Source organism: Nuphar pumila, chromosome 11 (assembly GCF_984573655.1).
Source record: "Nuphar pumila chromosome 11, dmNupPumi1.hap1.1, whole genome shotgun sequence".
Lineage (NCBI taxonomy): Eukaryota > Viridiplantae > Streptophyta > Magnoliopsida > Nymphaeales > Nymphaeaceae > Nuphar > Nuphar pumila.
The window spans coordinates 104,965,799-104,977,815 of record NC_143259.1 but is presented as its reverse complement, the minus strand read 5'-3'; the positions used below and the strand labels follow the sequence as shown (position 1 = coordinate 104,977,815).

At 36.8% G+C, this 12,017-nt stretch overlaps 1 protein-coding gene across 1 annotated transcript in view; it reads right to left on the bottom strand.

Moving 5' to 3' along the window:
* The window catches only part of LOC149822678 (LOW protein: exocyst complex component-like protein), a 46,772-nt gene that overhangs the window by 16,766 nt on the left and 17,989 nt on the right, over window positions 1–12,017 (bottom strand). Inside the window, exons 2-5 of the mRNA XM_089981212.1 lie at window positions 11,745–11,839; window positions 7,029–8,052; window positions 4,540–5,061; window positions 3,525–3,713 (exon numbers count right to left, since the gene is read on the bottom strand). Of these exons, the coding sequence (XP_089837338.1) occupies window positions 3,525–3,713; window positions 4,540–5,061; window positions 7,029–8,052; window positions 11,745–11,839 (1,830 nt within the window). The remainder of the gene's footprint in view (window positions 1–3,524; window positions 3,714–4,539; window positions 5,062–7,028; window positions 8,053–11,744; window positions 11,840–12,017) is intronic.

Genomic DNA, 12,017 nt, shown 5'->3' with positions numbered 1-12,017 from the left:
TTGAAAGAGTGCAATAACTAGGGGTCATGTGAAAGGATGCCCCGGAATCTAAAAGCCAAGATGTCTTACCGGGGGAAGAGGATGACATAGCGGCTCCGGAAGTACCTCCCTTGAGAAGAGGTTGTAGGGCTTCCACGATTTGTTGAAGAGAAAGAGACTCACTTGATAAAGGGGGTCGTTCTTCAACTTGAGATGCCATAGCTGTTGCAATCAATTTCTTCCATTTAGGACACAAGGGTTTGATATGTCCGGGTTCTTTACAATGATAGCAAATTACTTTGCTATAGTCTCTTTTGCCATACCGATCATTTCCTCCTTGACCTTGATTCTTGTAATGAGGAGGTCTATAGGTCCTCATGTTATTTCCCGGTCTTGACACGGCATTAGCCATTTCACCATCTTCTTGAGTAGAAGAAGTAACAAGAATGCTAGGGTTATTTTTGCCAATCCCCATACGGGTTTCTTCACCACTTAGCTTGGTGATAACATCTTCGAGTGAGGGGGATGTGAAGGCGGAGAGAAGAGAGGACCGAACTTGTTCAAATTCGGGTCTAAGGCCATTTAAAAAATTGAAGAACCGGTCTTCTTCAAGTTGTTTGTGCCTTAATTCGATAGCCTCACCACTCCATTTAGGTTCAAGGATTGCGAGCTCGTCCCAAATAGAGGATAATTCGGCAAAGTACTCCCGAATGGTCATGTCATTTTGTTGGAGAGTCAAAGCCCTCTTTTGAAGAAAGTACTTGTGGGATAGATCTCTTGAGGTGTACATTTTCTCAAGATATACCCAAGCTTCGGAAGCCCTTTTAAATTTGATGATGTTGGCATTTATCTTGGTCTCAACGGATGAGAAAATCCAAGATAATATCTTGAAGTTCTTCATTTCCCAATCATCATGTTTCTTAGAATATTCTTCAAGAGCCTTTTGTCTTTCATCCCCTTCAAGAATCTTAATATCACCTCCTTCAACAATGGTAATTTTGGGTTCCGATTCCGGTTCCGGTTCCGGTATGGATCCATAAACGTAACCCCAAAGCCCCTTTCCTTTAATATGGGCTTCCATATTACCGGCCCAAACATGATAGTTTGAGCCATTAAGCTTAAACCCAAGAGAGAAATGGGAGTTTTTTTCGCCCATTAGAGAGGAAAGAATGCAAGAGATAGTATGTACCTTAATTACTTTTTGCGTCTTTCTTGACAAAAGAAGCTCCTAAAATATTGCTCGAAGAAGATGATCCTCTTTGATTTCAAAAAACTTGAAGGCACGCTTCCCGAGGAATGCAAAAGAAGGCGAGTCGCAATTCTTCTTCTTCAACCTTGCTCTGATACCATGTAAAAGTATCTTCAACAAGATACTTTAGTCGATAACACAACAACCTTAAGAATAAATGTGTGAACATACACACCCAAGAACACTTGTGCACAATAAACACAACACACTGAATCACAAATGTGCACTTGCACCCATAAGTTTCATAAACACTAAAGAGGTTGGGCTATAATCCCAAATCCCTTCCAGAAATACAAGAGGAGCTGCCCATATAAATAGGGCTTGGAGGAGGCCTTGGGAGGGGCTCCACATAGTCGTTGGAGCCCCTCCAACGGTCACAAATGTGACCGTTGGAGGGGTCCAACGACTAGTGGGTTGGGCCCCTCCCAATGCATGTACAATGCATTAAATGCAAAAAACAAAAATACAAAAAGAAAAAGAAAAAAGAAAATACAAAAAAACATATTCTTGAAAAAGAATATGTGTAAAATTCCTAAACTACCCTTACTATGACTATATATATTTTATATATATAATTGGTAAATACATATACATATATTATATATATGTATATGTATTACCTTATATATATAAAATATATATACGAAATTACAAGTTTGATTACATAATTTAACAACGCACACCTTAGAGATTTTGCGTTTTATTCATGCGCCTCAAGGCATAAAGCCCCTCGCCTTGAGGCGAGGCGCGCTTTTTGCGCCTTGAGGCGCATTTTTAATAACACTGATCAGGTGTCATAATTCATGCATCAGCCTAGAACATCACATATGAAGGGTATGAAAAGAATTTTAAGATATTTAAAGGGCACTGTTGAAGATAGCTTGCTCTACAAAAATAGGACACCACATGAAGATATGTTAATGGTTACGGTTTATTCAGATGTTGATTGGGCAAGAGATCTTGATGAGAGAATGTCTGTTTCTAGATAGTGTTTTCCTTGAAAGAAATTTGGTCGCTGGAGTAGTAAAAAACAAAAGGCTATTGCGAGGTCTAGTACAGAGAATGAATATCATTCCATGGTTGCAGTTACAGCTGAGATGACATAGATTAGACACACGTATGATTTGGGAGAAGTCATCCCCAAGTCACTCTTGTTGTGTGATAATCAAGGAGCAATCAAGATTTTAGTAAATCCCATTCAACATAAAAAGACAAAACATATCGAAATTGATCAACATTTTATTTGTCAAAAAGTGGAGGATCAAGAGATTGAGACTAGCTATGTCCGGACTGAAGACCAAGTGGTTGACTTGTTCACTAAAGGCCTCACAAAGAACAGGTTTTGGTATTTAAGAAGCAAGTTGTCCATGGTTGTTAACCATGTACAACTCGAGGGAGGCTATTAGAGTGTGAGGTTTGAGGTGGTTGGATCTGGATCTTGATCCAGATCCATATCACTCACGTCACTGTTCACGTCTCCTAGTTCTCTATTGTATTTTATTATATATTGTGTTCCTAAAATACCCTTTATTAGTCTTCTTGTATTTTATGTTAATAAGAGTGTTTTAATAAAGATGTATTTTAGTGTAAAGTGGATATAAATAGTCACAATGAGGCACAATTTTCTCATATTGAGAATCGTGAGAGTTCAACCCAAACCTTTCTCTCTAAAGGAAACCTCAGAAAACCTAAATCTAGCAGCATACACCATTTAACTTCACACAAAGAAGTCGTGCAAAATAGGGTATTAACTTCAAAAGAAATTTGTCATAATTTGAAAATCAGAAAAGCGTCTCATCCACAACATATTATCCCAAAAGCCCGACATGCAAATAAAAGTATCATATGCACTATACACTTCTAACATGATCCAGATGTACCATGACAATGGACTCAAATATGTGAAGGTTTCAAGGTGAATTCTGTAGTCTTTAGTTAAAGTTCATGGAAGCAAAATAATGTTAAGGTTTCAAGGTGAATTCTGTAGTCTTATTAGTTAAAGTTCATGGAAGCAAAATAATGTTAAAATCATTTGAACAGTCATGTTTTTTGTTGATTATTTAGAAAAAGTGATGCTCCTTGTTTGCATATTGAAGAGAAATTAGGAAAAGACAAGTCCACGGTTTTGAAGAATGAATGCAGAATAGGCAGAAAGAGAACCAGTGCACCTCCAGCCATAATAGAGGTTAAAGCACACACTGCAAACACAAGAATATCATGAAAAGGCTAACAAATGAAACCTGAAATATTTGGCCTATGGGCAATTTAATATAAAAGGTAATACAAAATAACATACTTGTTGTAGTCCAAATGGCTGTAGCTGAGCAGAATCATCCTCAAAGACTCCCCAGAATTCTTGTTCATCTGATAGCCACATCACCACAGTCTCTATTAACCTAGCAAGCAAATTTTTCTGCACCTTTTCTTTTCCAACTAAGATAAGCCCCGCAATGCTTGATAGCTGCTGCAGCTTTGCAAATAAATCCTGTTGCCAACAAACAGGGAATCAAGCCAAAAAATCAAATGGAATTTGTGCAGAGACAAATGGTCAACAGGGTCGCAGGTCATAGGACCAATTTAGGTCCTGTCCTTTTTTCTCCTGTGTGTGTCTGTGTGCACACACTCTGAAACACACCCCATATTTGGAGAATATCACAAGATGTTATCATTGGGGTTTCTAAAGTATCATATCTTCAAAAAATATTAATTAGCTTATACCATGGATCCCACCACAAAGATGGTTTCCTCTTTTAAAATTCTCAAATTAAATAACATTGTTTTCTGAATTCTTTTCTTTTTCATTTTTATTTTATCTTTTCGATATTGCCAAAAATTCTCAATACTTTCTAGAGTTAAAACTATTTGTTTTGTCTTTGTGTTACCAAAAGGATGCTGACGTTGGTGAGAGGACATGATAAACAAATACAAGTATGCTTTACAGTGTTTGAGAGAATGTAGACATGATTTTTGTGTTTCATTAGACATACAAAAGTAATAAAGTAAAGACCCACTTTCCAAAGTGTGGATTAGGGGATACCAGAAGACACTGGTTCACATGATAATTGAAACTTCCTATTTTATATACTTGAAATAAGATAAACTTGTGTTCCTTGTCTATTTAAGTCACATGCTTTCAATTATGATTATGTTATTTTGGTAAGAGAAAATTATATATATATATATATATATATATAGTCTTCAACTCATTCCATATCTTCAATCGAAATGGGATCTTATGTTTCTTTTGATCCTACTTTTAGGATAATGCTGAAGCAATTCATTGGTTATTAAGAACAGCACTCAAAATTTACCTGGAATGCCAGAGAAGGCAAAGGCTCTGAGTCCCAGAACAGATCCTCCGTTTTCCCATGTAAGTACATCCGTGCATCTAATTGTGTTTTACCATCTCTTGAGTAAATGAAGTTCAACATATATTGGCGACAGAAATAATCTCTAAATTTATCCAATGAGTGCTGGAGATGACGCCTCCAATCTTTAAGTTCTACAGTTTTACTAGTAGGGCCAGTGCTCTCAGAAGATCCACTTTCACTTCCCTTACAGTCTTTCTCCTCGCTGCAAATCTTGGAAACCGCCATTGGTAATAATTCATCGACAACAGCGTATGCATTTCCTAGAAGAGAAAGCTGCTGTGAATCAGTTTCTGCCTTGAACTTAATAGTGTCTTTCTGCTCCATGAAGTTATCATCTTCGGAAGGACCTGGTAGACTTTTCATTAACCCATCTATGTACATATCAAATAGCTGAGAGATTCTACTTAAAATGGTTCCACCAAAATGAAGAATGACCTCTGATGTTAAATGATCAACAATGTCCTGTGAACAGAATTAATATACAAAGCATGACAAGCAACTACAAGGCAGAGTAAGCAGTCATAACTAAGAAAAGAAACAAAAACCAGTGTCAACACAAAACGTCAAAGAAACGCTACCAGATGTGGGAGATAATCATAGTAATACTATCATAAGCAAACAGTACACATAATTTCATTTGAAAAACATATATTTAAGTGGTGCAAGTCTTAATTCTAGAAACAATAGTCCACTCCCAAAATATGTTTCTGCTATTAGCCAGAACCACTATTTCTGAACAAGCAATTAAGCCTTCCTGCAACTAGCCTCAATAATGGCAGCAAGCTTTACTACATTTTGTTTGGAACATGGTCGAATAAAGTATCAAGGTATCATTAATCTCACAAGAGAGGAGCTTGATGGAAGGAAAAAACAAAAAAAAGGAAATCGAGGTGCAGCCAAAAGGGAATCGTCCTTGGGATGACTGGGACGTCCCATGATACTAGAAACCAACTCTTATAATAGGGATATAAGCTGATTACAGTTATATCCTACTGGGTTATAACTACAACACCATGTTCGTATGTTACAATGGGTAAAACATCAACACAACAATATACATCAGACCATATTCCTAAACATCCACCAGACAACACACATAACCAGAATACCACCATAAGTTAAAATGTCTGACTACCCTTGTACTGCATGGATTGACACAACAACGTACATCAGACCACATTACTAAACGTCCACCAGACAACACCATGGTACATAACCAGAATAAAAAATTCCTGCAGCTTGATCCAGCTTTGTGACTTGACCTGGGCAAGGCCAAAGAGTTTTAAGCTATGTCACATAGGTGTGGGTGCGGATGAGGCGATGCGGCACTTTAAAAAAACTTGGGTGTGGGGGTGCGGGGAGGGTATATATATAAATTTTTTAACAGTTTTAAGTTAACACTGTGAGTATGTGTGTGCATTTATGTATTTATATATATAATATAGATAAAACTGGACTTGGTCAGGGTTAACTGAATCTACTTTTAGACATAAATGGACCTCATTGTGGTTGACTTCACCTGACACAAAGGAAGCCATGTCCAAGTGTCGCACCCGCATGGGTGCGGGTGTGACGCGGGTGCGGTGCCCTGTTAGAAGAGTCCGTGTTACATAGGTTTCAAGTTTGGGTTAAACCATACCACCATAAGGTTAAAATGTCTGACTACCCTGGTACTGCATGGGTCCCAGAAAAAACTATCAGAACCACACTAATGCTTTCAAGAGAAAATCAGATTCGGCAATAATGCAAATTACAAATCCTAACACATTCACAAATACAATGAAAAATCATCATCATCGTTCTACACATCCATGGTCTACATATCCATCAAATTAGCGGACATGTTGAATGATGGAACTAAGCATCTAATTCTTCACGTAATAAAGGTACTTTTTCCAAAATATAAGAAAAAAAAGTCTGAACAATGACAAAGTTCTCACCTACCTACATCCCTTAAGTTGTTGAAATGCATTAGCGTTCAAAAGGGAATGATCATGCAAGAGAGTTATTTGTAAGAATATTTGGTGATGCATTTAGCAAGTACATTAATGCAAATTAGTGCTCAAAAGGGAATCATCATGCAAAATAGCTATTTGTAAGTTAATGCTTAATAGTTAACGTCTACTATTTTCATGTGAGGATTCTGCAGGTTACAGGATCCCTATTCTGATTTCATCTTGTATACAGTTAATTCAAGAAAGAAGAATAATCAGGAGTATGTTTACAATATAAGTTATTCCTAATAACAAAAACTGCAAATAATTTGGATTTTTATTTAAGTTCCCAATGACAACAAAGAAGTTGCTACCCAAGAGCAAAAGACATGCAAATAAGAGGCCAAAAGCTGGAGGAAACAGGGTTACTCAACATGAAAAGAGTACATTTACATTATAGTAGAACATGATTTAGTTATAGGAGGTGTCTCTTACCTGAATGACAGACAAAAACTGCTTTCCGCTGCTAGTAAGCATAGAACATGCATCAGCAGAATAAGAAGATAAGTACCGAGGGGATGAAATCACAATCTCATTATCTGCCAATTGATCAACTAACTTTCTTGCACGCCGAAAATTCATGTCTAAGACCTCATCCACGTATGGGCGTAAAAGCATTAAGAGCAATTGAGAAAATCTTAGTCCTTGAACTTCCAACATTGAGCAGTGACTAAGACTAGCTTTGACACAAACAGCAACAGCGCGTAAAGCAGCAGCAGTCTCTGATGAAGGTGAATTTTCCTTGACGAGCTTAATGAAGGATTCTAGTTCACACTCAATCCATTGTTCAAGCCTACTGGTATATACTGGCATGTCACCAAATATTGATGAAGACTCTCTCGCTGCAGTTAAAATAGCTGAAAATACAAACTTTGATAGGGTAGCAGAGTTTGTTTCTGGGTATATTAAACATGATGGAAGGAAGTTCTCAATATTCTTCTGAAGGCGAGAGCTGTATGATTTCAATAATAAATTATGTGCAGATGGACCATTTCCAAGTTTGAGCAGCCTCACTAGAGTGCTCTTCAGTTCTGAAACACCAATGGATGGGTGCTCCGCAATCTCAATAAGCTGTTCCACAAGCATTACTTTTCTTTTCAAGAATGCTGATTCATAAGACGCTTCCTTTGACAAATTACCTCCAGAATCAAGTAATTCAGGATTTTTCTTCTCCTCTTCCTCGATAGCTAATAGTGCTTCTTCCATTTTATGCTCTGCCAATAGAACATCTACAGTCTCCAAAAAGATAGTTCTTGGGTCATCTATACAGTTAGATGCAGAATCAAGCTCACATAGATTGTGTTCTTCACATTCCTCTTGCTCAGATTTGTTCAAATTCAACACCTCAAGCTCTCGGCAAACACCACTCATCAAATCCTGCACAAGGATACCTTGGGCAGAGACATGTTTCTGTAGCTCAATCAATTCTTGCTCGAGTTCGATAACTTCTTCTGCTATTCTACAATATGAAAGAAATTGCATGAACACAATTATATTAACTTTCAGGTAAGTCTAGAAATCTAAACTAAGTGAAACAATATATCTTTATGTTGACCAGAATCATCTAATAAGAAGAATTAAAGAAATCATTATCAAGTCCATGCACCCCATGGATAATCATATCACAAACAAAGCAGTTGTTAAAACCCATTGCAAAGGGACAATATAGCAGCCAGACTATTAACAATACACAGCCCATCCTTGAACGACAGACAGGTTAAAATTTTTCAGAACTGGAAAACCAATCAAAGAATATAGAAAATGCAAGATGAAAGAAACTGCAAATAGTTTCCATGAGAGAAACCTTCACAGGAGAGAGAATGTCCTGTTATAGCAAGAGAGGAAAGAAATTGCAGCTATTGCAAATTATAATTGCTCTGCAAGACATAATGATGTGATTTTTTAAAGCCAGACATCCCTGTGCAAAAAGGTTGTCATATACTATTGAATTAAAATCTGCATTCAGGGTATTTATTCTGTTTGACCTATTTCTTGTACATATGCATGGGATAGTCCTAATAACTGAATTTAATAAATGAGAATGACTCCTAAAATCTGTAGTTATTATAATACTATCTCAAAGTCACAAACATATCATTCTGCAAATAAACTAGGGATGTGCTAAATTTGTGTTTCATAACATAAACAATCTCACAATTCAGATTATCTTCTGATCTAGACTATGAACTGTTCTTCCTTATGCATGTTTCCATGAGACAACTAATAGCATACAGCTGATAATGTCTGGTATATCTGGACAAATCAGAAAAACCTGCACTCTGAAAAGAAATCTCCCAATAAGAGATGTGAAAAAACTTCTTGGGAGAATGATGCTCTTACATCTCAGATTTTTTATTGAGTCCAGGCTTGATCTTGACACAGTTAAAGCTACAGATGACTGGAAGACCCTGTACAATAAGACTAAGAAGATTTGGCAGAATACTCACAGCATGCAGAGCTTAATGAAAATCATTTCTATGCATCTCGAGGATCAGACTCTGGATATGGATTTAGTTGCCGTGGAAAAAGATGAACCCCAGGGTGCTTTATGAACCAAGAAGATCATGCTCTTGGAGATATAATGCAAGTATTATATGTTTTAGTTTTGGATTCAGGGGAAAAATACTGGAGGATGAATGAAGCTTACTCTGTCAATGTTCAGCAATCTGGCGGTGAGAGATGTTGAGCCCAGTGTTGAGATAATCATTGATGAAGAAGCAGATGTTGCAAAGGTGTGTTTTCCTAGCTATAGGAGACTGCCATGGTGAGGAGCTACTACATGACAGGCCTTCCAAAGCTATGGTCTGCATCAGTTTCTGGTCTTCAGCAAACATAGGTAGACTCTTTGGTTGGCCACATCAAGCATGATTTCAATGCGCAGGAAGGTGATCCAAAACAAGATACTGAATCATCAGTCATTATGGTGGTCACCACATGGAACAGGCTCTTTGTCAGGTGCATGCAGTATATAAAAGTGCAGAACAATTTGAGGGTTCAGTTGGATTCTAGTGTTTTTATTTTTACCCAACAAAATATTTTGCACAATCAGAAAATGACCAAGATGGCGGTAAACTTGATGGAAGCAAGCATCTTGGCATCCTAGGTACATTTGGGAGAATCTGGTTGCTGATGGTGCACATATCTGTTGATGAAACAGAAGTCATCCCTCAAGAGCTAAACAAGCTTCACGAGACTAGCTAGATATGCATCATAGAGACGCACTACAATGCAATCTTGGTTTATAGCTTTATAAGAATAAATATGGCGGGACATAACAAAAATAATTGCCCTAGCATAATTCAACAAAAATATCAACGACAGCAATAGTAATCTGATGAGAAATGCACATAGGCCTACAGACAGGTGATGCAACGGTCATGCTAGCCCTATACTGGCATGCTCATTTCAGTAACACCTGGCTCAGACAGGCTATGTGGGTCAAAGATGCTTTTCAGATAGGATTGCCAATACAGTGCTTTCTTGCAACACTAATTAGGAATTTCTCTCATCTAGATGCAGATCCAACCTAGGACTAAACAAGATCCTAGAACCATTTCCACATGATATCTTCTAAAAGAATCAGGGCTCATTCAATTAACCTGAGGTTGGATTATGCCAACTGGATCTGACACCTGTTTCAGATCTGACATCTTCAGATAGATTCAGACTTAGATCCGTTGATGGACGAGATTGCCCCAAAACCATCACAATCAAGTCAATGAATCCATCTGCTGCTTGCATCAGATTTAAGTAGTAATATTTACAAATTTTTAGTCTGAAACAAGGTTGTAGGCATCGTATCATTACCCGTATCAGTTGGGCACAAAATAAGGTATGTATTGTATTGTATCGTATCATAAAAAATATTTTTTAATAAATTTTTTCTAAAATTCTAAAAAAAATCAGAAAAATTGCAAATAATCTAAAAAAATCATAACACATGAAACAATGATGAATTGCACAAAATATAACTATAGAATCACATATAAAGCATTTATGTCTCTATAAGCTTCACAAGACGTCATCAAACGTCAACTATCTCACAAGAACAACGTAAAATATTAAATATCTTGCAATTAAAAATTGCCACAAGACTCATATTTTTATATTACATAAACAAAAATATTATGGCAATAGTTGCACTCGATTTTTAATTGGTTTCTACTCATTACTTGAATGCCCCATTTCCATGCCGAATCATCTAATGCCATCTTTGTTGGAGGAGTATGGAGCCTGATTTCTACATTTATATAAATCCCTAATTTCTGCGGGCGAATTTTTTTTGGAGGGTACTTTTATAATTTTACTCATAATAGGAATTTTTTTACTTTAACCTATTTTTCTTGAGTGAAAAATAGTGAAAATGCACTCTTACTTGAGCAAACCACAAAAGCCCTCTCCCTTGCGCACGGATTGATCCCCAAATCGCTCTCAAAACTCCTAGGTTGAGTGGATACCCCTCTAATGGCCTCTACACAAATGAGGAAGTCTGCCTTCAAGAGGTCTTTAAAACCCAAAAAATAAAAAACAAGTTTCGGCCCTTTTTAAAGTGCGTCGAAGGTGTATCGTATGACACACTATGTATCGTACGATATGGCACGATACATGGATGTATCGAACGATACATATGATACGGATATCGTATCGCTTTTGCCCATAGTAACGATATGCATTGTACGATACGGTACAATACTTACAACATTGGTCTGAAAAACAATGAATCAGTTGATCACAAGCATCGGAATAGTGCATACAACTTGTTTTTGTTGTATACAGACAATGCCAGTCTATTCTTTTTTTCACTTTTCCAGAATCCAGTAAAACAGGGTTTCTAAAAGGAAATTTTGAACATCAAAGAAACAGAAATGGTTAATTACAGAGACAGAACAGTTGTATTCAGGTCCTGGTTTTTGTCATATCAATTATCCTATTGTATTGACCACCAAAATTCCAAAATATGATCGTCATTTTTCTGTTACCTATAAGGTGTGAGATACACCTATTAAAAGTGTCAACATTCTGAAAGCATGCTCATATATTGCTAGTAAATAAAATCAACATGAAAAAATTTAGTTACTATTCACATTGTTATATCTTACCACACACTAACCTAGAAGTCTAGAACAAAAGCAAAACATTTTAGCAGCTTACCTCAGAAAAGCTGTGTATTTTGCATGCTTATTTCCACATAAATTATCTACTGAATCTTTTAATTCCAAAAGCTCTGTGCAAAGTCTCCTAATTCCCTGGGAAAAATCAACAATTAAGCAAGAAATTGATCTTTGCACTTTCCCATCATAGGATAATACCAACCAAGATCCAAGACAAAAATTACAATTGCCTAAAAGAAAAGTATAGATGCAGAAAAAATGCATGAAATATGATACTAAACAAACAAATGCTAATCACAATATGAAATAAGAA